General features: G+C 45.1%; 1 protein-coding gene across 11 annotated transcripts in view; it reads left to right on the top strand.

Moving 5' to 3' along the window:
* COL6A3 (collagen type VI alpha 3 chain) overlaps nucleotides 1-24,304 on the top strand; it is a 62,122-nt gene that overhangs the window by 22,148 nt on the left and 15,670 nt on the right. For 7 of the 11 annotated variants that reach the window (XM_065840509.2, XM_065840510.2, XM_065840512.2 and 4 more), the window contains 31 exons: nucleotides 311-910; nucleotides 2,196-2,762; nucleotides 5,368-5,988; nucleotides 7,131-7,730; nucleotides 8,286-8,888; nucleotides 9,299-9,901; nucleotides 10,896-11,242; nucleotides 11,644-11,722; nucleotides 12,076-12,221; nucleotides 13,714-13,806; nucleotides 14,223-14,276; nucleotides 15,298-15,369; nucleotides 16,296-16,322; nucleotides 16,440-16,484; nucleotides 16,583-16,636; nucleotides 16,800-16,862; nucleotides 17,261-17,326; nucleotides 18,012-18,065; nucleotides 18,720-18,755; nucleotides 19,307-19,369; nucleotides 19,663-19,725; nucleotides 20,450-20,512; nucleotides 20,825-20,887; nucleotides 21,658-21,708; nucleotides 22,147-22,182; nucleotides 22,286-22,348; nucleotides 22,485-22,547; nucleotides 23,193-23,225; nucleotides 23,312-23,348; nucleotides 23,457-23,468; nucleotides 23,631-24,124. In XM_065840509.2, the coding sequence (XP_065696581.1) occupies nucleotides 311-910; nucleotides 2,196-2,762; nucleotides 5,368-5,988; nucleotides 7,131-7,730; nucleotides 8,286-8,888; nucleotides 9,299-9,901; nucleotides 10,896-11,242; nucleotides 11,644-11,722; nucleotides 12,076-12,221; nucleotides 13,714-13,806; nucleotides 14,223-14,276; nucleotides 15,298-15,369; nucleotides 16,296-16,322; nucleotides 16,440-16,484; nucleotides 16,583-16,636; nucleotides 16,800-16,862; nucleotides 17,261-17,326; nucleotides 18,012-18,065; nucleotides 18,720-18,755; nucleotides 19,307-19,369; nucleotides 19,663-19,725; nucleotides 20,450-20,512; nucleotides 20,825-20,887; nucleotides 21,658-21,708; nucleotides 22,147-22,182; nucleotides 22,286-22,348; nucleotides 22,485-22,547; nucleotides 23,193-23,225; nucleotides 23,312-23,348; nucleotides 23,457-23,468; nucleotides 23,631-24,124 (5,771 nt within the window). The remainder of the gene's footprint in view (nucleotides 1-310; nucleotides 911-2,195; nucleotides 2,763-5,367; nucleotides 5,989-7,130; nucleotides 7,731-8,285; nucleotides 8,889-9,298; nucleotides 9,902-10,895; nucleotides 11,243-11,643; nucleotides 11,723-12,075; nucleotides 12,222-13,713; nucleotides 13,807-14,222; nucleotides 14,277-15,297; nucleotides 15,370-16,295; nucleotides 16,323-16,439; nucleotides 16,485-16,582; nucleotides 16,637-16,799; nucleotides 16,863-17,260; nucleotides 17,327-18,011; nucleotides 18,066-18,719; nucleotides 18,756-19,306; nucleotides 19,370-19,662; nucleotides 19,726-20,449; nucleotides 20,513-20,824; nucleotides 20,888-21,657; nucleotides 21,709-22,146; nucleotides 22,183-22,285; nucleotides 22,349-22,484; nucleotides 22,548-23,192; nucleotides 23,226-23,311; nucleotides 23,349-23,456; nucleotides 23,469-23,630; nucleotides 24,125-24,304) is intronic. The other 4 variants (XM_065840516.2, XM_065840521.2, XM_065840511.2 and 1 more) reach the window with 3 other exon arrangements.

The raw sequence follows: 24,304 nt of genomic DNA on the forward strand, positions 1-24,304 counted from the left end.
CAGAGCATGCAACTCTGGCATTAGCAGCCACTGAAAACCTCTGCCATGCCAGAGGCTGAACCTTGTTGATAAATCTGACATTTAAAAGACTTTTCAATAAAATTCAGAAATCTCCCATGCCTGGTTTAGAACTTTCCAGCAAGGTCCTTGTTACTTACGTGCCTATTGCACTTTCTCTTCTCTCTTTCTTCCCCCTTCCTCCTAACAATATTTACATGCGTGTACAGTGTATGCTGTATGCACACATGAAAAGAAATTTCTATTTTTGTGTTCTGTGATGTCTCATGTTATTTTCTGTGCTCTACTGCAGTTCAAGTAACCAAAAGGGATATCATCTTTCTTTTGGATGGATCACTCAACGTCGGAAATGCCAACTTCCCCTTTGTGCGTGACTTTGTTGCCACCCTAGTTAACTACCTTGATGTCGGCAGTGACAAAATCCGAGTTGGCTTAGTGCAATTTAGCGACACTCCTAAAACCGAGTTCTTTCTATACTCGTACCAAACCAAGTCAGACATAATTCAACGTATGGGGCAGCTGAGGCCAAAGGGGGGGTCAGTGCTGAACACTGGCTCTGCACTGAACTTTGTGCTTTCGAATCACTTCACGGAAGCTGGTGGGAGCAGAATAAATGAACAAGTGCCGCAGGTCCTAGTCCTGGTGATGGCAGGGAGATCTGCCGACCCCTTCTTGCAAGTTTCCAATGAATTAGCTCGGGCTGGAGTGCTGACTTTTGCTGTTGGAGTTAGGAGTGCGGATAAGGCAGAACTTGAACAGATTGCCTTTAATCCAAGAATGGTGTATTTTATGGATGATTTCAGTGCTCTGGCAGCTTTACCTCAGGAGTTAATTAAGCCTATAACAACATATGTTAGTGGAGGTGTGGAAGAGGTTCCACTCGCCCCAACAGGTAATACCTACCTTCCTTAATGTTGAATGCATTAAATTAATCTTATATTTCTTGCCTGTTTTTGTTCCTAGTGTACATCTTCACATCTGTCCAAGGCTTTGAGTCACCAAAGGAGTTAGGGCTGTGCTTAACCTTAAGCACATGGCTTGACACAGTCACCTCTTAATTTTGTTCAAGTTATTGCTAGTACACTTTAAAGACAGCACAATCTTAAGTCTTTCGGCAGGTCAGGGCTGAGGGAGGATCTGAGTAAGTTTATTCCCACTAGTTACTCAGGTATTCCCTTTCTGTTGCTGTGATAATGTCACAACCTGTAAATGTACTATCAGGCAATGGAAGCGTGCACACATACTCCTTTGGCCACAAGGAGTAGTTTGGGTAGGTTAAATTAGCACCAAAGAGCACAGAGAAGAAGAGGTCTAGCCAGGTACATGGAGCCAAATCCTTCCCCAGAGCCACTCTGTCAAAGTCCTTTGATCAGGCTGCCACGGAGGTTGAATTTGGCTCCAGATATTCAAAGCTGTCCTCCAATACTAAACTCCAAAGCTTTTGGCAAGATTAACCTTGTTTAAACATGTATTTGCTTGCTAATTCTCTTATTGTGGCTAAGTGTATATGAAGTTATAAAAGCAACCACGAGTGCTTAGTATGGTAAGGAGACCATTAAGATGAATATGAAAGATGCTAAGACACAAATATATGAGGTATTCAGTTTTGCCTTGGATATCTAATGAGATTAAAGGGGCATCAAACATAAACAGGTAAAAGGATATTTCTCCTGTCAAAGTCATAACTCACCTATGGATTTTGATGCCTCTTTATATTGCAACTAGGAGAAGAACTTTAAGAGAATACAGAAAGTGCTTTGTGTATGTGTGAACTAATGTCTCATTATCCACCAAGCCTCTAAAGAACAAAAAATAAACCTCCCTGGTGCTGTACTTCATGCCGGTGTTATCAGCAGATTGCAAGAGCATAAACACCACTGGCCTAATATGAAACAGCGAATTTATGATATGACTAACCTGATACAATACAGTGTATGAAATGACTATCTGGTGCCTGAATTTATTGAGTCTTAGGAGATTCCCTTTCCTTCTCAGATAAATAAATCAAAGTTACTGTTTACTCCTGCAGCCTTTGAATACTTTGGTAAATGAAAACCACTTGCTTTGCATATTAAAACCCCGTTAATTTTCAGAGAAGTTTCTAGGATGATGTTTAAGAAGAAAAATGCCTTCATATGTTTTTTTCCCAACTCTTTTCATTTGTGAATTTATTCTAGAAAGCAAGCAAGATATTTTATTCCTGATTGATGGCTCAGCCAACCTCTTGGGTAGCTTTCCTGCAGTCCGGGACTTTGTACACAAAGTCATTTCTGAACTGAACGTGGGTCCTGATGCCACACGAGTAGCTGTAGCTCAATTCAGTGACACCATTCAAGTTGAATTTGACTTTGCTGAACTCCCATCTAAGCAAGACATGCTAGTGAAAGTAAAAAGGATGAAGATAAAAACCGGGAAGCAACTGAACATTGGAGCTGCTCTAGATGAAGCTATAAGGAGGCTGTTTGTGAAGGAAGCTGGAAGCAGGATTGAAGAAGGGGTTCCTCAGATTTTGGTTCTCCTTGCTGCTGGGAGATCAACCGATGATGTGGAGCAACCGTCAGATGCTCTGAAGCAAGCTGGAGTTGTGACCTTTGCTCTCAAAGCCAAAAATGCTGACCTCGTAGAGCTGGAAAGGATCGTTTACGCCCCACAATTCATTCTGAATGTTGACTCCCTCCCTCGAATTTCAGAGCTTCAGCCAGACATAGTGAACCTGTTGAAAACTATCCAGCTTCAGCCAACAGGTACAGGGACCCTTGGGATTTCCAAAAGGCTGAGAGACATCACTTAGATGCCCCCCTCAATTTGGTAACACAGGCAATTGGGTCTGGTGATGTCTAAAACAATTATGTGGAAACTGCTATTGTACTTGAATTTTCTTCTAGTCAGACCCTGGTCCAGCAAAGCATTAAGGTCAAAACTGATTTTTAAAGATGAGTAAGGAAAAACCTTTTGTTTGGCTGCTAGAGCTGCAGTAGATGCTTTTAGAGTGTGCAAAACGTGGTGCAAACCTGAAATAACAGAGAGTCGTTGCCCCTGAGATCTTGCATAAATTCATGTGCTAGAATGGGCTAGGAGAAGAAAATAAAGGCTTGTCTCATTTTCTCTTTCCATCCTCCCTTTTTTGGAGGAGTGGTGGGGAGTAAGGAGCACTGCAGCACACTGGATTCACTCTTGCTCCATTATTTCTTACAAATTATGATGGAAGTTTCTACATTTTTTACCTATGCATTAATAAATTAGATGCTCTTGACTCATTTACTGTTACAAGCTCAGTAGATGAGTATGGAATAATTGAGGAATTAAAAAATAAAATCATAAAAAGAATCACACAGCCACAATTATAAATTCACACTGCGGTACTGGAAATTGTGCATGTCCAGCTGCGTGATTTCCTGAGTAAGCTCTAATTTGAGAATTAGCCTGTCTCCCAACAGCAGGCGGGGACAAGGAAAAGTGTAAAAACATCCATGTCACCTCTCTGTAAAAGTCCTGGGCAGATGGATTTAGAATCATAGAAACATAAGGAAGCAAGAAGGTTGGAAGTGATCTCAGGGTGCCATCTGCTACATACCCTTGTCCCCAAAAGATTTCCTTGTCCAGAACCAGCTGACACTGATCTAACATATTCTGAAACCCCTTCAGTGGAGATTTCCCAGCCTCCATGATAAATCTGTTCAATTGCTTTTATCTGTATCAGTAGATGCCCCTCCTTAATGTCAAACCTCTGCCTTCCTAGTCGTAGTTTAAACCTTTTGCATTTCCTGCAACTCAAGAAGGATGCATATGTTAATTCATTTCCATGTTTTGTATGACAGCCTCTCAGTTACTTTAAGCTTGCCATGTACATCTTGTCTTGGTCCTCTTGTCACCAGCTGTGTAACCAGCTCATTCAATCTTTCCTTGTAGGTTTTCTACATTTTCACCCTTGTGTCTCCAACATCAGGCTGTTCCACATGACCAGAGCTTAACAATGGTGTCCCCTGGTCATCTCTTACTCCATCCTTTCCATGTGAAGTCATTGCCCTTCTCGTATTTGTGCAGCTTCTGCCTCAACATAGACTAGTGCAACTAGTGCTCTTGATTTGCATCCTCCCTTTTCAAACCATTTCTGTCTTGTCAAGATCATCTTTAATGCCTTTGATCATCAAATATGGTGAATAATTGTGCTATTTGCTCACAAGTAGCTGCATCATCTACTTTTCCTATTATTCTTGGCTAAAATAGAGCCACCTAGTAAGAGTACCCATACTTTTTAAACTCTTTATGTGCTCCCCTGAGACTTTTGATAGGGTTCTTTTCTGCTCCTGAACTTTAGAAGAAGTGTATGAACCTGACATACACCAGGCAATGTCTGCTCCCTCTTCCTACCTGTATTGCTCAACCCAAGCTATATTAATATTCCAGTCCCATGTATTCACCCACCAAGTTTCTAGCATACCTCTTACATAATAAACTTGATTTGAAGTCTGCATTAAGACCTCAGTTGCCCTTGTTAACTCTTTATATGTCTGGCATTTGCAAGCAGATATTTAATATTTTCTTCAGAGGGACAGATCATGCTTCTGCACTCTTGACCCTGATATAAACAAGCCAACAACACTTTTGGGGATGCCATCCACCAGTAGCTGTGTTTGAGAGGCAGTGATATCTTCTGCTTGGCTGAGCCAAAGCTTTTCAATTCTGTTAGTCAATAGCAGAAGATGTCAACAGTTCTCTGATCTTAGATATTTTATGCTCATTTTTTTCTTTTTTTTTTTTTTTTTTAAAAAAAAAAGAATGTTTGGTCACAATTAGCATTTTTTTGGGCTTGAAGTTAGTAAAACAAAACAAAACAAAAACCAGTCTCTAGCATTTCTAAGTTCAGTGATTCCTCAGAAAATCTTTTCCTCTCTTCACCAGCTCCTTGTGAGCACCCTCTCTTCAGTATCTCATTTTATTCAGAAACTCAGTTTTCTTTGAGAGATCCTCTGATGCCTCAGACTCCTGTTGCACATTCAAATCCATGTGCCAGCTTTCTAGGCCTCTTTGGAGCAGATGGCTTTGTCCAGTCTCAGGTAGGAGATGGCACCCAGAGTCCCTTGACACCCTGTTTCCTGTGGGTCCTATGATTCTACGACTTGGTGGGTAAAGCCTGGCGTGTGTTGCAATGCAGTTTCCACCAACTTTCACCCATCTGCCTCTTCACCAGGGATTGCATCCAATAGCAAAGGAACCAAACCACCCATCCTGACACCTCCGTTTCCCCTGACCGAGCTTTTGTACTATGGTTCAATGTATGTGGAGAATAACAATCACTGCGAAAGAGAATCTCACTTATTCCCCCCTTACCTTACTTGTCTCAAACAGTAGTTGAAAGAGGTGAGAAGAAGGATGTGGTGTTTCTAATTGATGGCTCGGATGGTGTCAGAAGAGGTTTTCCTCTACTGAAGACTTTTGTCCAAAGAGTTGTCGAAAGCCTGGATATCGGTCGTGACAAGGTCCGTGTCGCCGTCGCACAGTACAGCAACGTCATACAACCCGAGTTCTTACTCGACACCCATGAAGACAAAGCAGATCTCATCAATGCCATCCAGGAGCTGAAGATTATGGGAGGATCTCCTCTGAACACTGGTGCAGCCCTCGACTATCTCATCAAGAACGTGTTCACGGTGTCGAGTGGCAGCAGGATAGCAGAAGGTGTCCCACAGTTCCTGATTCTGCTGACTGCTGACCGGTCGCAGGATGATGTGAGGAGGCCCTCAGTGGTCCTGAAGACAAGTGGCACAGTGCCTTTTGGCATCGGGATTGGAAATGCTGACCTGACAGAGCTGCAGACTATTTCCTTCCTCCCAGATTTTGCTATCTCTGTGCCTGACTTCAGCCAGCTGGATACAGTGCAGCAGGTCGTCTCGAACAGAGTCATCCGGCTGACCAAGAAAGAGATAGAGTCACTTGCCCCTGATCTGATTTTTACATCACCCAGCCCAGGTGAGAAGATGTTTGTGTCTGCACCGAGAGCCAGTGGCAAAATATGATGTTTAGTAACATCATGGTTGCAACACAAACTGAGAAAAGCAAAGATGGTCACAACTAAGACTCCAAGTCCATCTTGGTCTCACTGTTGAACTACTTAGGCTTGGTAGGAGTTGTGTAATTACGCCGAGCCACCTTTAAGCCCAGTCCATCAACGTGGTCCACATTGTATCCACATGAAAGACTCACAAAGTGTATGACACAACCCTAATCTTGTATTAAGTTGACAGATTTTAAGCCCATACTGTTCCTCCTGGAATGGAAATTGCATCATTTAGATGCTACAGGGACACCTTCACACCACTATAAATCAAGATCACCTTTCTGCTAAATATAAGGCTTGCTGCTGTGTCCTACATTTGCCGTGCTTATTCTCTGGGGCAAGGGAAACTGGAAGCTAGCATCAGGAAAAGGATCACATATTCCATTTCTGGTCTCACTTTGAATGAAATCCAGCCAGTGTATGCCTGTTATGAAGGAATGAAGGGTACCCACCCCAGATCAATCCCTTTAGAGTCCACCATTCTACTCTGGCTCTTCACAGTCAGACTGCTTTCTTCCACCGCACTTCTCAGTGTGATGCTCAGCAATAATTCAGGCTCTGACCTGAATTACCACTGCAGAAAATATTTTATTAAAAAACAAAAAATCATCCTGGAAAGGCAGAAGTTGAGAGAATAAAAGGATAGGAGCTTTGCTAGAGGACCAAACCAAAGAAAGAGGTGTGATACTGAGTGTGAAAAAACCCCAGGCTGCTTGGCAATCTGCCCTGAGTAAGAAGCATTACCAGGCTACATTTCTTTGGGTGGAGATCCCACAAGGAATTATTGTTGCAGCTTTCCCTAGCATCCTTTGCTCTGGAAGCTGCTGTTCTTGCACTGCCTGGGGATGTGCATACGAGACTAGTCCTGTCTCTGGCTTGAACCCAGAGCTGCCTGATGGGGCTTCCAGGAGAGAACACAGGGAAAAAGAAAATGATAATTATCCTCATGGCCAAAGGCATGGGCCAGTGATATAGAAGATGAGCTTAGCTTGTAGAGCATTGCTCTATAAGCAACGCCTGATGCATCTTCTGACTGCTGCCTTCTTTCCTGCAGCGGGTGTGAAGCGGGATGTTGTCTTCATGGTTGACGGCTCTCGTTACGCTGCCCAGGAGTTCTACCTCATTCGCGATCTCATTGAGAGGATTGTGAACAACCTGGATGTGGGCTTTGACACCACGCGGATTTCAGTAGTCCAGTTCAGCGAGCATCCCCACGTGGAGTTTCTGCTCAACGCCCATTCCACCAAGGACGAGGTGCAGACTGCTGTGAGACGGCTGCGGCCACAGGGAGGGCAGCAGGTGAACGTGGGGGAGGCCCTTGAGTTTGTGGCAAAGACCATCTTCACCCGGCCATCCGGGAGCCGCATAGAAGAGGGCGTCCCTCAGTTTTTGATCATCCTCTCCTCTCGCAAGTCTGATGATGACTTAGAGTACCCATCGCTCCAAGTCAAACAAGTGGGGGTGGCACCTATGGTGGTAGCGAAGAATGTAGATCCTGAGGAGATGGTACAGATTTCCCTTAGTCCTGATTATGTATTTCAAGTCTCCAGCTTCCAGGAACTGCCCAGCCTTGAGCAGAAGCTGCTGACTCCTATTGAAACCTTGACTGAGGACCAAATCAGACGGCTGCTGGGAGATGTGCAACCCCCTGGAGGTAAGGCTCTGTCAACACCAGCTGCCTTTGGGTTGCTATTCAAGTGAATGTTGCCCAAAACTGTAAATAACTTTCCATCTTTCTCTCTAAACTGAGTTTTCCTCAGTTAAGAGCAAAGATGCAGCACATCTACAATTTTAGAAGAAAAATTTAGACATACAGAAATTCTACCGAAGTACCTAAATACATTATAACTTTTGATTTTCAAGTCAAATATCACCTCTTCCCATTTAGCAGCTCTCTAGGAAAGAGACATAAATCTAAGGTAAAATGAAGTGGAAACACTGACAAATCCAGACAAGAACATTAATGAACGAAACAGACAAGGGTCTCAGTAATAGATGCTTCGAATATTAGGCAGACTGTTAACACACACATGCACACTTGCAGACAAGCCCTTCTGGAGACACTCCCTGTAGCACCATGCCTAAAGTTGGCTAAAATATGCTGTGCAATTTTACATCACATGAGAGCAGGCAGCACAGAAATCCTCCAGCAAAGCTTAAGCAAAGGGTTGGCACACAAGTTATTTCCCCTCTCCTTGCTTCCCTGCAGATATTCCTGCTGACGCAAAGGACATAGTCTTCCTCATCGACAGCTCCGACAGCGTTAGGTCTGATGGGCTTGCTCACATTCGGGATTTCATCAGCAGAATTGTCCAGCAGCTGGAAGTTGGGCCAAACAAAGTACGAATCGGTGTGGTGCAGTTCAGCAACAACGTTTTCCCTGAGTTCTTCCTGAAGACCCACAAGTCTAAAAATGCTGTCATGCAAGCCATCCGTCGCTTGAGGCTTAGAGGGGGGTCCCCTGTGAATGCTGGCAAAGCCCTAGACTATGTGGTGAAGAACTACTTCATCAAGTCTGCAGGGAGCAGGATAGAAGATGGAGTGCCCCAGCACCTGGTTGTCATCCTCGGAGATCGGTCTCAGGATGATGTGAACAGACCTGCTAACGTGATCACTTCAACAAGCATTAAACCTCTGGGTGTCGGAGCCAGGAACGTGGACAGGAGCCAGCTGCAGGTCATTACTAATGATCCTGAGCGCATGCTTGTGGTACAGGACTTCACTGAACTCCCAACTTTAGAAAACAGGGTGCAGAACATTCTTGAAGAACGTCCAATACCCACAACAGAAACTCCTGGTTTTTCAGTGCCTGGTAAGACTGCTGTTCATCCTGTAGACTTTTTGGACACAACACAGAATATATATAACATGAAAATGATTCTTCCTATACTTAACATGATAACACATTTTGATTCCCAATTGTTTAGTCGCATTGTTTTAAAGAAGACTTTGAAGAAGACCTTGTTGAGTGAAAGAAAGAATAGAATTAAATTTGAAATTAGATGAGGTTGTCTATCACAAAAACAAGTAATGTTGTATGAAGTATAACAAATATGTTGCTTAAAACCTTTCTTCTGGTACAGATGTAAAATCATGCCAAAGACTGATGAAACTGAAAAGATAGAGAAACACAATGCTAATTCACAAAGCACTAAGCATCTTAATTATTATAGATGCCACAAACAATTATTAATAACTGTGATTTCTTTGTGATCTTTTCAGGCGCTAAAAAGCAGGCTGACATTGTTTTTTTGCTGGATGGCTCCATCAATCTGGGGAGAGATAACTTCCAAGAAGTTCTTCAGTTTGTCTACTCTGTGGTGGATGCCATTTATAGGGATGGTGATTCTATCCAGGTAGGACTGGCCCAGTACAACTCAGATGTGACTGATGAGTTTTTCCTCAAGGACTACTCCACTAAACCTCAGATTTTAGATGCCATCAACAACGTAATCTACAAAGGTGGTCGAGTGGCAAATACTGGCGCAGCCATCAGGCACATCCAAGCAAAACACTTTGTGAAGGAGGCCGGCAGCCGAATTGACCAGAGGGTTCCCCAGATTGCCTTCATTGTCACAGGTGGGGTGTCCTCAGATGACGGGCCGGGTGCCTCCTTGGAAATCGCACAGAAAGGTGTCAAGGTATTTGCAGTTGGTGTGAGAAACATCGACCTGAAGGAAGTGAGCAGACTGGCCAGTGAGAGTGCCACGAGTTTCAGAGCATCCACAGCTCAGGAGCTGTCTGAGCTGAATGAGCAGGTCCTGGTTACACTGGAAGCTGCTATGGAGGAGAAATTGTGCCCAGCACTAACAGATGTTACAAGAGGTAAGCACGATCCTTTCATAACGTTCTCAGTTCGTTCCTGAGGGTGGCTTTTAATATCCAATGCATTTTGATGGACTTGTCTAGCCTGCTCTTGTGCTTTGCCTATAGCCTGAGGTCCAGCATAGGCTCAGATCTCCTCCATCAGCATGGCGGTAGGCTGCAAGCCTTTGGTACAAGAGTTGCCTGCTTCTGTGCTTTAGCATGTGAATGATTGGTGTACCATCACTGCAGAGGTGCAGTCATGGTGGAAAAATATGCCAGGCAGGCACTAAATCACTGGCCTTCTACTAGTGCATCAGAAAGGGTCTTTTATTTAGCCAGTAGCATGTTGGCTGACAAACATTGGTGCCAAAATGAAAAGTGATGGTCCTTATTTTGACCGCTGCATTTATAACAAGTCAGTTGGACTCTTTGGCTGTTGAGTCCCTGGCATGCATGATGTGCTGGAAATTGGGATTTCTCTTGTCAGGGTGCCCACTTGGTGTCATGACAGCTATATGAGAAAAATGTAGGGCAAGAGTGGTTGCATTTTGAGGTAAAATTGCCTTAAAAAGGAATCTTCCCTCTCCATCCCCCTGCCTGGAGGACAGTTGCTTCAAACACAGGTAGAAGGTACATGTACACACGTGCAAGTACTGACAGAAGTTACATGTACACGGTGCAAGTACTAACAGTTTTTCACACAGAGCAAAGAAAGTAGCAGTCTTGGCTGCCTGGTGAAAATGCAAATTTCTGTTGGACTTGATTTAATCAGCTCCTCACAATGTTAAGCAACAATTGCACAAGAAAAAAATAAAGAAATTCAGATTTTCCCAGTTTATCATTGCTATGATGAAAGGAAGTAGAAGGCACTCGTGTATCAAATGGTGACAGCTCTTGATGCAGACAGTGTCCTCTCTAACAACTAACAGAATAATTAGGAAAGTCATTACTTAAAAAGCAGTTGTGTTGCTCAACAATGACACTCTCCTCTCTTTCTGCATTTCTCTTTCAGATTGCGACTTAGATGTGATACTTGGCTTCGATGTCACAGATGTTGGGGCCGGCCAAAATATATTTAATTCCCAGAGAGGTCTGGAGTCCAGAGTCGAGTCTGTGCTGAAGAGAATAACACAGATGCAGAAGATCAGTTGTACTGGCAACCAGGCACCCAATGTCAGGGTAGCCATCATGGCCCAGGCTCGGGGAGGACCTGTAGAGGGACTGGACTTCTCCGAATACCAGCCTGAGCTCTTCGAGAGGTTTCAAGGCATGCGAACCCGTGGGCCCTATTTTCTCACGGCAGATACACTGAGGTCCTACCTAAACAAATTCCGATCTGCGCCCTCTGGCAGCACCAAGGTAAGTCAAAACCAAGACCACTGCGATGGTGTTGGCCAGGAAAGCTGGCTTCTGATGTATTTTAGTTGGCAAAGCAGGTGTAAATTCATAATAAATTAAAGAAATAAATTTACACATTAAATAAATACATTTTCTTGCAGACAGTACCCATGAGCACTGCTTGGCTGCAAACTATTGCTTTCTAGATTTTCCCTGTTCGTGCTTTAGGAACAAACACCTGCATGGTACGATGTACTGAAATCTGGCACAGAAATGTTTGCATGGCCTGGAGTGGACGTAACAATTCCACCATCTCCTCTGAGATGAACCATCTCTCGGAAGAAGGCTCTTCAGGTTGCACGTTGGCTGTGTTTTGCACCTGAAATATTCTGGGTCCTGACATAAATTTGTTTCTCTCCCAGGTCATAATCCATTTTACTGATGGTGCAGATGACTCTATAGATGAGCTGGAGGCTGCTTCGTCTGCTTTGCATACAGAAGGTAACTTTTTTACTCTTCAAAGCTATGATTATAATCTATGTTAATATGTGGCCCATTTTACCACCATTTGTCATGAATCTACCGACTTTTGATAGCAACGAGTAAGGATTTAATGATCTCTAAATGCACTTGCTATTCTTAGTTGCCTGCCTGTGATATTTAGTTTCCTGCTGGCACCTAAGTAAGCATGTGGATAACTCGCACTAAATGTGCTTGAAGGTATTTTATGTCAATTGAACAACTTCCATTTGCAGTCAAAGAGGCAGATAATGACCCACCCTTAACAGGAAGTGTGTGCAGGCTCTGCAAAGCACCTCACCCCATCACACAACTGTTCTGCTTCCGCCTCTCAGGTGTCAACGCTCTCATCTTCGTTGGGCTGGACCGAGTGAGCAATTTTGATAGAGTGATGCAGCTGGAGTTTGGTCGTGGGTTCGCTTACAACAGACCACTCAGAGTTAATCTGCTGGACTTGGATTTCGAGCTGGCAGAGCAGCTCGTAAGTAACTTGGCACAGGCAGCGCTGCCTTGTAATGCTGGAGGACAGCCGAGGGCTGGATCTCCTACGGGGCTGAACCATGGCTGAATTACACCCTCTTGGCTCTGCTCCTCTCCCCTCCCTACCTCACGTCAGCTCTTTTCACTGATGCCACAGCAAATTAAGTTAAGAGCAGATCATGGCACTGTCTGGTCTCGTACCACTCCTGGAAGGGCCCTACTCCAGCCGAGGCTACAGTGCATGGGATTAGGTCAAATGGGGTGGGATAGGATTCCATTAAAACTGCCGTGCCAAAAAGCCCGCCCTCCGCCTACATTTATACTGTTGGTATTTTTAACCTTACGGGTAATGCAGTGTCATGCCTTGTTAGTGCTAAATCTCTCGAAGAATCGCTGCTTTCTAGGTTTCTTTCCCCAAGTCGACACACTGCCTGTATTTCATATGTGCTTTTAGCAGATGAAGGAGCTATCCTTGCTTCTTCATATATTTACTTCTCTCTCATATATGTGGTCCCTCTTGAGTTCGTTAAGCTAATTTGCCATCAACGTTGGTATGTCCAGTTCCTCACAACTTCATGGCTGCTACCAGAATTGCTAAGCTCCTTTTCCAGTAGATTTAATAAGATTGGACTTAACCAGTGATCCCTGTGGTAGCCTTGCTGGGCCCTTCTCCATAAATCAAAGTGCAGCCACTTGGGAGTGAACCTTCGTTCCTGGGGTAAGAGCTAGTCTTCAGCCCATCCCCATGTAATTCAGTTGCCTAGGAAAATCCTTTAAAAATGTAAATGCACAAAGCTGGAAGGAAATGTTTGCAGCCAGCAATGTACTTGGCAAAGAAAATGATTTTTTAAAAAAAATTCTGGTGGATGATGCAAAACCAAGCTGTGATCTTTCTTTCTTTCTTTCTTTCTTTCTTTCTTTCTTTCTTTCTTTCTTCCTTCCTTCCTTCCTTCCTTCCTTCCTTCCTTCCTTCCTTCCTTCCTTCCTTCCTTCCTTCCTTCCTTCCTTCTCTCCTCCTCTCTCTCCTTCTCTCTCTCCTTCTCTCTCTCCTTCTCTCTCTCCTTCTCTCCTTCTCTTTTGCTCTGTGCTTGCAAATTTTTCTCAGCCTGCAGGCTGCTGTTGAGCTACTCACTACAACTTTCTCATGGCCCATTCCACAGCCTGAGATAAGATTGCTCTCTTCAGTGACCAGCACTGTTTTGGGGATGAATTCTGTCCCACACAGTTCCCATTTAAACTTTTGCCTCTGATGTCCTTTCACAAAAGAGAATGTTGACTGCTGCATCCTAACCATGCAACCGAACCAGTCTGCCAACACACACCTCCCTCTCCTGCTGTTCTGGCTGTTTCAAGGAGGAGAGACCCAAAAATGCTGCCAGACCCAATTTACGCTTGGTACAGGAGCAATTGCACAAACCCGAGGGCTTGCAAGAGTTTGGGCTCTTCCAGGTTTCTAACATCTTCTTGTTGTGTCATGTGCATTTTTGCTGCAGGACAACATTGCGGAGAGGACATGCTGCAAGGTCCCATGCAAGTGCTCAGGGCAGAGAGGGGACAGAGGTGTGCCAGGCCCCATAGGACCAAAGGTAGGTCACTTCATCTGGGGATGAAATGTTCTTGTGCAAGGCCAGTGCCCATCACGGTGGTGGTGGGCGATGTTCAGGTTGTATTGCATGGGCCTAATGGGGAGGTGGTCTCCACTTATCCCCCAGTTTTAAAACTGGCCCTGGGCCATGTATAGTGGTTGAAAGCTGCTCTTTCTCCCTTTCCTCACAGCCTCTGTGTTGTAAAACAACCAAGAGAGCAGCGATGAGTGGCTGGAAAGAGGGGGTGAAGTGTCTTGTGAAACAGTTTGGGGACATCAGAGGAAGACGGTTTCTCTCATTAACTTGTTTACACATATAACCAAGCAGCTGCAAATCTAGGGAAATATTGAATATCAATTTAGAGGGAGATCACAGAACTATGAAAGAAATGCAGAATCCTCTCTGTTGTCTTCTAGGGTGCCACAGGTGATCTTGGCTATGGAGGCTACCCTGGTGATGAAGGAGGACCGGTAAGTGATTGCCCCTTCTCTGCACAATACTGCTCAAATTAGGGCCCTCAACATAGTGAAGTGCTTGGAGGCATTTTCACTAAATATTTTCTACTGGGGATGTGGGAGTGCATTAGACTAGAGAGCAAGTAGAACTTTGCATCTACTCCACCTGATGGCCTGAGTTGCTGGTTCTGTTCCCAGCTGTTCCTGGGTGAAGTTCAGTAAGGAGCTCCTTGAGAGCTGGAGAAGGCATGATGCGGGGCATAACTCCAATTATTTGATGTGACTCAGCTCTGTGCTATTCCTCCAAGGCAGGTGGGACTCTTTGCAGTTGGTTCCAAACACCTGTGAGCAGGGCAGCGTGGCTGTGAGCATGATAAAATCCTCAACTTCATTAAAGCTGCAGCTTATGCCAAAGTTATCCATATCAAATGCAGCTGAAAGATTTGATTTAGTCCAAGACTGGGAGCAGGAAGGGGTGTTTCTATCCATCACAGTGGCAGACAACATGAGTCCCATGATTTCTTACTAGCACTGTTTCATCCAAAACCTTACTTCATGAATGCCACGTCACCCCTGGAATAAACATCCCCCCACGCATCACGCCCAGGAGGTGAAGCTGAGGCCAACGGGTTCATCACTTTTCCAATAGCCCAGGCAGGGGCCAAATGTTGCTGTCAGACATTGCATGCAATCCTGTGTTTTTCTGAGGCTTTAAGGTCGCGGTGTGATTAGAGAACTATGCAGAGCTCTGAGGGTTCTGTCTTGCCATTTTAATTTTGAAGAAGTTTTACAAAGCTCTTTCATAGCTGAAAGTTTGGCAAGGCTGTTTCTAAGTGATTAAGAGTTGCAGTTGACCTCTATGGCATTGAAGGTTGCAGGCAAGAGATAGTGGGGTGGGTGGATGCTGACCTTTCAATACCCAATGCTCCATTTTCTTGTACGCTTCCAAGTCACCTCCCATGCTTGCTGACACTCAGCTAAAGGAATGCACGCAACACACAAACTCTGACCATTATGTTTTCACCTCCATTAACAGGGCGAGCGTGGACCGCCAGGTGTGAATGGGACACAAGGTTTCCAGGGATGTCCCGGGCACAGAGGAACCAAGGTACGTGTGGAAGGAGCCTGCATGGAGCAGGCCCACAGTCCAGCTGCTGGGAGTCCACTGAGGGCAACTTCTGCTGCTCTGGGGTGTCACGTAACAGCTGCCAAGCCTACTTGGGTGGTGGTGTCCACCTGGCCAAGCACCAAGGCTTTCAGCAGGTGTCGTGGCTTTAGCATTGCTATGAAAAGCAAGAGGGCAGCCCAGTGACCCAGGCTCAATCTGTAGACAGGGCTGATTTATTTTCTGCAGATGGCTCTAGGGGAGAGGTGTGAGAAGAAGTGGATTTGTTCTTAACACCCAGAAGTGGGGTGTATGTGTCTTGGCCCAGGAGTGGGATGGTGTGAGGGTTAAAATCTGCTTTTGGGTAGGAGGGAGAAAAATGAGCCATGGTTGCTGCTTTAGAGCAGTGCAGGACAGCAGCCGTACCACGAGCCAGAAAAGGTGGTGAATCGCACAATATTTGTGGGAAATATACAGTGATATGAAGGCGCGTTTCCTACCATTTCCTCTGACCACAGGATCCTCTGGCAGGAACCAAGCCCATTAGCTGCAGCTGAGATATGGAGTCTCTTTAAAGAGCAGTCCAGCCTTGGACAAAGCTGCCAAGACTGGATTTGGATTAATATAAAAATGGGGGTAGGGAGAAAAGAAAGTCAGTAGAGAAAGAGTTGTGGCTAAGGAGCAAGCCATTTTATTGGATCAGCTGGCTGACACCCACAATCTGCATATTTCATCTTGACACGAGCATTGAGGAGGCGGCCGAAGAAGATCGGCATAAGAGAAATAAAGGACACTTGAACCCTGGTGCAGCAAGCCCTGGGGTTGCCCCGGTCCTGGCTCTGCTGCCAAGCACAGCCCCACTTTCCCACTGCTTCCTATGGCGACGAATGAGGCAAAAGTGGAGTAACTCCCTTTTCTGATTTTTTTAGGGCTCTCGGGGATTCCCAGGAGAGAAGGTATGGAGCTATTTCCTCATGTCACTGCAGTGAGCATGAGCACATGGACACATGGGTATCCCCCTCCCCATCCCCCTTTCCCTTGGTGAGCATCCGTCCCTCACTTCTCTTCTGCAGGGTGAACTGGGAGAAATGGGTCTGGATGGCATTGATGGAGAAGAGGTCAGTCATTTTAATTGCTTTTCCCTTTGTAACAAGATGCTCCAGTGGCAGGGCCCCAAAAGTGGCAAATATTCTTCTAAAATACTTATCTTTTGCAGGGAGACAAGGGTTTGCCAGGCTCCTCTGGAGAGAAGGGATACTCTGGAAGGAGGGTAGGCTTTTATCACATTTACAGCTGGGTTAAATGATGGTGAAAACGTGAATTTGAGCCAGGAGAGGTTGGAAAGCCATCACTCTCCCCTCAGGGCTGAGGACCTGGGCAAAGGTGCACAGCAGGCAAGGGCTGCTCTCTCTAACTCCATTTCTTTCCTACAGGGCGATAAGGGAGTAAAAGGCGAACGAGGAGAAAGAGGTGACCGTGGGCTTCGTGGAGACCCGGTAAATACCGCTAAGGCACCTTCTTGATTTTCCACAGACTTTCCACCAATTCTGGGGGTCATCAGCAAGCCTGCACTCAGGCTTATTAAATGCAGCTTGGCAGGGGCAAGGACTTGGGGGTGGAAAGTTGGTAACAAATGCCTCTTGATACCAACCTGTCAATCACTATTTCGTTTTATTAAAATTCCCCTTCCTCTTCTTCTTCAATAGTATTACTATATTTATCAGTTGAAAAGCTCTGTCTGTCTGAAAACACCAACAGTACTTCATCTAATTCAGTCAAAAAAGAAAAAAGAAAAAAAAAAAAAGTTGATTCTGAGCTATAGCAGAGTGGTTTATGGTGTCTGACTTCCATGTCCCACTTACACAGATGTTTCTCATTGCTCTACTGTTTTCAGGGAGATTCAGGAGCTGATAATACTCAACGGGGTTCCAGAGGCCAAAAGGGTGAAATTGGACCAATGGTAAAGTTTCTTTGTTGTCTTTTGTTGTTTTTTGGTTTTTACAATAGGATGGGACAGACAAAGTAAGAAAAGAGTATGCTGCCAAAAAGGTGCAAGTTTCTTAAACTCATCGTGCCTTTGTAAGATGGAATATTTTTCCACTGGAAAAAGTTGTTGATTTGCAACCAAAACTTTCTCTGGGAAGACGTCAGTTTAAAAGCTGTTTTGTGTAAAAAGTGTCCTTTTTTTTTTTTTTAAATAATTTTATTTTACAATGCCCTTTGGGAAATTGTCACTGAAAACAACTTTGTACTTGGAAATTAAATTCATATGTTCTTGTGGGTCATATTCAAAAGCAGAGAACTGTTTAGATGATACCAAATCTGAGCATCCTGATTCACCTGAAATCTTTGGAAAAAAAACCCACACGCTCCTTGGAAAATTTCAAAACCCATTTCTTTTCATATTGTCTCAGAATAAAAATGCACCTTACAATGTCAGAAGTCATTTGCCAAAGAATGATAATGTCAGCTTGTGCTAGCTTAGAAACTTGATGGCGAGTGTCTGTGAGTTGTTAAAAAGATTTCTATCAATGCTTGTGTGAGAGGACCCTTTTTCTGTTGTGTTTTTTTTTTTTTTTGTTGAGAATTGAACATATTTTCCTGCTCATCTCGGGGGTCTCATGTGAGTTTTGTTTTTCCCTTAGGGAGAGCCAGGACCAGCAGGACTGGAAGGCCAAGAAGGTGGAGTCGGGAGGAGGGTGAGCTGCCAGACCCACAGTCAGCAGGAAACAAGCTTAGATTGACAATAACTTTTTACCCTCCTGCCTTCCCACATATTTTGTTTCTACAAGTGTCAAGAGTTCAGCTTTGCGGAGGGGGGTGGGAAGTGCCTGGTGGTTTGCTGGCTTGTGCAGACTTTTAAGATTTAATCCTGATTTTATTACCACCAGAGTAACTCCACTGAGATCATGGAGCTACACCTGTTTACTCCAGCATCTGCATTTGGCTGCTGGTTTTAAAAAGGCAAAATCCAAACTGGAGCTGGTGTAGCTGGGATGTCTGGGGATGCATTCCCTGCTGCTCTGCTGCTGCCTGCTCTTGGGGCACGTCCCCCAGGGACAGTGCATAAACCAGTGGCAAAACATATGCTCCTGCATGTGTGAGCGAGGAACTCACCTGTGTGGAGGGTCAAGAGATGTGAGGAAGGAGAAACATCCCAAAGTTTTTTTTACAAAAGCTGGCTGTTTTGCAGATTGTGGAGTGTGGATTTCCCTCTCCTTTCCCGGTAGTTTAAACTATTCAAACATAATTTCGGACTAAGAGAAGCAGTGATACATGGATCTAAAAGCAATAGAGAAACGTGTGTGCTGAACATACTTGCGTAAGAAGCCTCACTGTTTCTTCATTCACAGGGTATGGCAGGACGAAGGGGACCGATCGGTGTTAAGGTAAGTGGTGATGTGGACAACACCTGGGGCTTCTACCACACCACCATCCAGGCAGCCCCAGCACCCAGAGGGATATGCCAAGAGAAGACATATGCAGGCTTTGCTTCTTCCGCTCTCCCTCCTTTCTCCTGATTTCCCTCCTCCTCCTCCTGTACCTCATCCCCCTGTACGATCCTTGCTGGACTCTGTACAAAACCAGGTGTCCACATGCCTGGGGCTGTCCATCCTCTGCAGAGTTCCCTGCTCAGATGCTTCATCTCTGCATGCTGCTGGAGCAGCACAATGGGCCCAAAGACTGAAGGAGGTTGATACCCATTGATTACAGGAGGCAAATTACCCCACCAGTTCTGTGCTCATTCTCTGCTATAACCATATTCTGAAAAAAAAAAAAAAAACACAACAACAAGCAAACAAATAACTGTTCTTCCCTAAAATAACTGTTCTTCCTTGCTCTTTATGCTGCTCTAAATGCCCTGAAAGCTCCTCTCCCTCCCCATGGTGTTGACCGTGTCCCGCCATGCTAACCTGTGTTGTCCATTTTGCACTTCAAGGGTACCAAGGGCTCACTCGGTCAAGCAGGGCCAGCTGGAGAACAAGGCATGAGGGGGCCACAGGTCAGTGAGCTAATGGCAAAATGAATGTCTTATGTTAAGATGCTGTATCATTATTTAATCACAGCTGCTCCATCAAAGAGTCTCATCAGTGAAGACTATTGGGATTTGGGTATTTTTGGGTGCGCTGTTGCCCTGCCTCAAGACATCCAGCCTGCCATTGCATTCATGCTACCAAAGCTGTGATGTGTTTGAAAATTATCTCCCGGGCACTGTAACATTTGCATCCTCTTGTGTATCATTGGTGTGCTTCTACTCATGTGTTTTGACACAGTCTTTCTTTTTTTCCTGCACAGGGTCCACCTGGACAGCTTGGCACACCAGGCATAAGAGGAGAGCAGGGCGTTCCTGGACCCAGGGTAAACCCTTCTGCTGCTTCTCAGCCATTGACCCAACTGTGCTCAGCAAGAACATCTGATTGAGCTAATAAGATGCAACAGATGTGTCTTCCTGTTTCCTTCTCTAGGGCTCTAACTCTCTTTCATTCTCTTATAACACACTCTTCCAGTACAATCCTCCTCTCAACCTATGCAAAAGATTTCTTGATCAAGAGTTACAGAAGAGAAAAAGTTAAAAGCAACCACAAAGGATTCAGGACCTCAGTGTTTGGACCATTACTGTTTGCGATCTTAATTAAAGAACATCCCTGAGTGACTGGCAGTGCATCCACCATGATGTTTCAGTCTCTGAGGAGAGAACATGACAATCTCACATGCTTGCTTGGAGGTCCCTGTGCATTTAGTTCTCCTCCCTGCTGCCCACCCCAGCAATTCTCATAGCCATAAAGCCATAAACATCTTGCATTTCAACACCCTGCACAGGACTTTGCCCCTCCTGCCTATGCTTTCACTCGGGGAGTTTCTCTGGGGACTATATAGGTTGCTGCTGATACTTGCATTAAGCTGACTTGGTCCTTCAACTCTTCCCAACTGTGAATCAGATTTCTGAATTTCCTAAGGTGCTCTGAGAGGCACCAGTCCTAGCAGTTAATACTCAATTTCTACAGTTATCCAAGTCTCTAGTTTCTGGGGCACCTGGTTTATTGACACATTGCCAACATACCTCTCCATGTTTCTGTTCCAGGCTGGTGGTGGACCACCAGGAGCCCCAGGAGAGCAGGGCAGGATTGGTCCCCTGGGACGAAAGGTATGTCTTCATGACCATGGACCATCAGCAACTAAAACAGCAGTGAAAAGCTGGGTAGGAGTGAGCTTAAAAAAATACTGGAGATTAACAACTTGGAGCAAAATTAGCTCCTCTTCACTGTATTGCAGAGTGTGGAGCAAAGCAAGGTCTGTGTTCATGTAGTATTGGTGGACTGTAGATCCGGCCATGACTTTCTGTTGCAAGGACCACTGCAGACTGGTCTACGTAAAGAAACCAGTGCTAGTGGGGTGGGAAAGGCTCAGAGTTGCCTGGACTTTCAGCACATGCTTTAACAGATGCTCCTGCTTTTAGGGTGAACCTGGAAATCCTGGACCCAAAGGGCAAAATGGACAGCCAGGCCCACGAGGAGAGATGGTAAGTGTGGCCATACACTCACCCATCGATGATGTTGGGCTGAACCCTCTCCTGTATCAAATGGGCCACAGCCCTTCACAGCAGAGCAGAGAGTCTAGCTCCCCTATGGACTTTGCATCCTCAACACATGTGAAAGGAAAATCAGCCTTATGTCCTTTTCTGGCATGATTATATTTGGTGATGGTTGTCCCTTTGATGAGATCAGTTATATCACTTGAAAAGTGACTTTTAGCATCTCAGAGATCAGTCTGCAGAGCTGAGGCTGTCCAGAATTTCTTGGCCTTGTCTTGGCTCATTGTATGAGGGGTGGGTAGACACCCTGAACTGACCTGTGTGCTAATCAAAAGTAATCTATTAAAAGGAAGCATGGACAATATGAACCCTTTCATGGGGCCTGATTCTCATTACTCTGTATAATGAGGAGTCAACTGAGGAAAAAATTGTTTGTGCAAAACAAGGGGGAACAAGCTTGGGTCAGACACAGCTATAAGTGCACCCCTAGCACTGACTGTCCTCCTAACCTGCTTCCTATTGCTGGCTTCCACCTGGGTATTACACAATATATGTGTCTACTGGTCAGGTTTCAATGCAGATCTGTAGTTTTGACACCACCTTTTTGTGGTTTTTTTCTGGCAAGAATTTCATCTATAGAAGTATTTCTCAAGGGCCTGTGGCATCTGTGGATTCTTTCTATTGGTTTTGCTGAATCTGTGGGGTTTAAGTTATTCACATATGACTGCGTATTAACGACTTTGGCTTTCCAATTTTAGGGTGATGATGGTCGAGATGGAATTGGTGGCCCAGGTCCTAAAGGTAGAAAGGTAGGTGCATGCACAGGGACAGAAATCAGCCCTATGTGTACACTGGTGAGAAAATCAGGCAAGACTCTTCAGACCATTCCCCTCTATCTTTGTCTTGGGTTTCCTTAAATAAATCAGCTTCTTGAAGGAGGAGGTATAATCTTTTTGTGCCTTCTGGCCAGAAAGCCCTATGGATGTCTGTAAGGCTTTGAAAACAATATGCCAGCAGCCCTGATCGTTCCTCTACAGTTGAAAATAGCCTTAGAGAAGCAATCAGACCTTAAAAAGAGTAGATGTTTCCTTTTTGTTAATTGTATGAGGAACAAAATTATAAAATGAATTTGCAGTATCTCTCTTTTTCATCCATCATTTAATTCCTTAAGGTGTTGTAGATCCGCCTGCAGAATCAGGTTCATTTTCTAAAACCTTATACTCAAATAAATTCCTCTGTTGTTTCAGGGAGAACGTGGCTTCATAGGCTACCCAGGGCCCAAGGTACAGTACAACCCATGGTCTACACATTCGTTTTCCAAGCAATGTAGCGGTTAGCTGTGGTCCTGTGCAGATTTAGAGCTACGGTTTGTTTTTCTGCAACTAGGGTGGACCTGGTGACCGCGGTGGTGCTGGAGGTCCCGGCCCTAAAGGAAACCGAGGTCGCAGAGTAAGTTAGACCATGACACAATTTTTGCCCTCTGCATGAATTATCTGAAAGATGTGTGCATCTTTTTCCCCTAAGTGTTAACCCACACTCCTACAGATGTTCATGGAGAGGATTTCTTTGCTCTCTCCGTCTCTAGGGGAATGCTGGAGATCCTGGGACACCTGGTCAGAAAGGAGAAGTTGGATATCCTGGATCATCTGTAAGTGTTCACTGCATTGTTGATGGGGCCTCTGGCCTCCTCCCCAGAGAGACTCTCTGAGAAATGTGGTGGTCCCTGTTGGTGCCAGGGGTTGAAAAACATGCCCATCTCCATCTGCTGCTAATTTCAGATTGGGCAAGTTCCTCTTCTTTTGCCTTGGATGGGTCTCTGTAAAGTCCTAACTCAATGTTTACCATTGATGTTCACCCATGCTCAAACTGCAATGCGGAATTAAAAAGTCAAGAGACAGGTTTTTATCAGACATGAGGATTTTCTCGTGGTAGCATGCAACCTAAAGCTCATTCTAGGAAGTTCTCAGCTCTTTATCATTTTTCACTCCACACACAGGATGTGGTCCATGGCCAAATCTGACTGGCACAGAGCACCCTAGGAAGGCCAAGGTGTCTTGGTTCCCTTTGCACATGAACCAAGAGCATTGTAAATGTCCCTTTTGGGTTTGGTCTCAGATAATTTTACTCCTCACAGGGAAAAACATTTCCCCCCATTGTTGGAAATACAAATGAAAACAGGCAGGTTTCCCCGCTGGCTTCTCTACAGCCTGTGGTTAAATAATCACTCCAACTGGGTTCTTGGGGCACCCTGAAAATAAACATCACACTCAATTTTACTTTCTTTTTTAAACAGGGACTTAAAGGTGATAAAGGAGAATCCAGAGATGTAAGTGTGGCATCATTTCTCTCTTGTTTTGAAATATGCTTTTGTTGACTGTGTCATATATCTCTTTTTCATTTTATTTTCTAAAGCAATGTGCACTTGTGCGGAACATCAAAGACAAATGCCGTGAGTACATCAGTGCTTCACTAATTCCCTGTCACTACCCTTGTATGCCCATCATGAGACACAAATGGCACTGACCAAACTGCTTTTTCCTCCCAATCTTTTCCACAGCTTGCTGCTATGGTAAGTCACCTTCAGCCCTTTAAACCCCACTGTGGCCACGCACCAGAATTGTTTCTTTCCCCACACATGTGGTATGAATGATTTACCCCTGCCGAGGACATGGTCCTTGCACCCTGACAACTATTTGGGGCACTATTTGTTCCCAACACATGTTTCTGGCAGGTCCCAAGGAGTGCCCAGTCTTCCCAACTGAGCTGGCCTTTGCTATTGACACCTCCTCAGGCGTCCAAAGGGATGCTTTTAACAGGATGAAGCAAACCGTGCTCAGAGTGGTCAACAACTTAACCATCGCTGAGAGCAACTGTCCTCGGGGTGCCCGGGTGGCTCTGGTCACCTACAACAACGAGGTCACCACAGAGATCCGCTTTGCTGATGCCAGGAAGAAATCAAGCCTCCTCCAGCAGATCCAAAACTTCCAGGCAACCCTGACCACGAAACCACGCAGCCTGGAGACTGCCATGTCCTTCGTGGCCAGGAACACCTTCAAGCGTGCCCGAAGTGGTTTCCTCATGAGGAAAGTGGCTGTCTTTTTCAGCTATGGGGAAACAAGAGCCTCCCCACAGCTCAACGACGCTGTGTTGAAACTCTATGATGCTGGGGTCATGCCTGTGTTCCTCACCAGCAGTCAGGACCCGGTTCTCACCAGAGCTCTGGAGGTTGGGATCATTCACCCTTTCTTTCTTTTTCTGCTGATGATCTTAGTCTGGTTTGCTGGGGAGATTGATGGTGTTGGCTCCTACCGGCGGTGGCTGGCTTCCACAGACCTTTCAAGTGCTTAGCACTGAGAAAGCATTACTGACAAAACTCATCCATCACACCTATTAGGAGAGAAATCC

This window comes from Patagioenas fasciata, chromosome 7 (genome assembly GCF_037038585.1).
Source record: "Patagioenas fasciata isolate bPatFas1 chromosome 7, bPatFas1.hap1, whole genome shotgun sequence".
In the NCBI taxonomy this organism is placed as follows: domain Eukaryota; kingdom Metazoa; phylum Chordata; class Aves; order Columbiformes; family Columbidae; genus Patagioenas; species Patagioenas fasciata.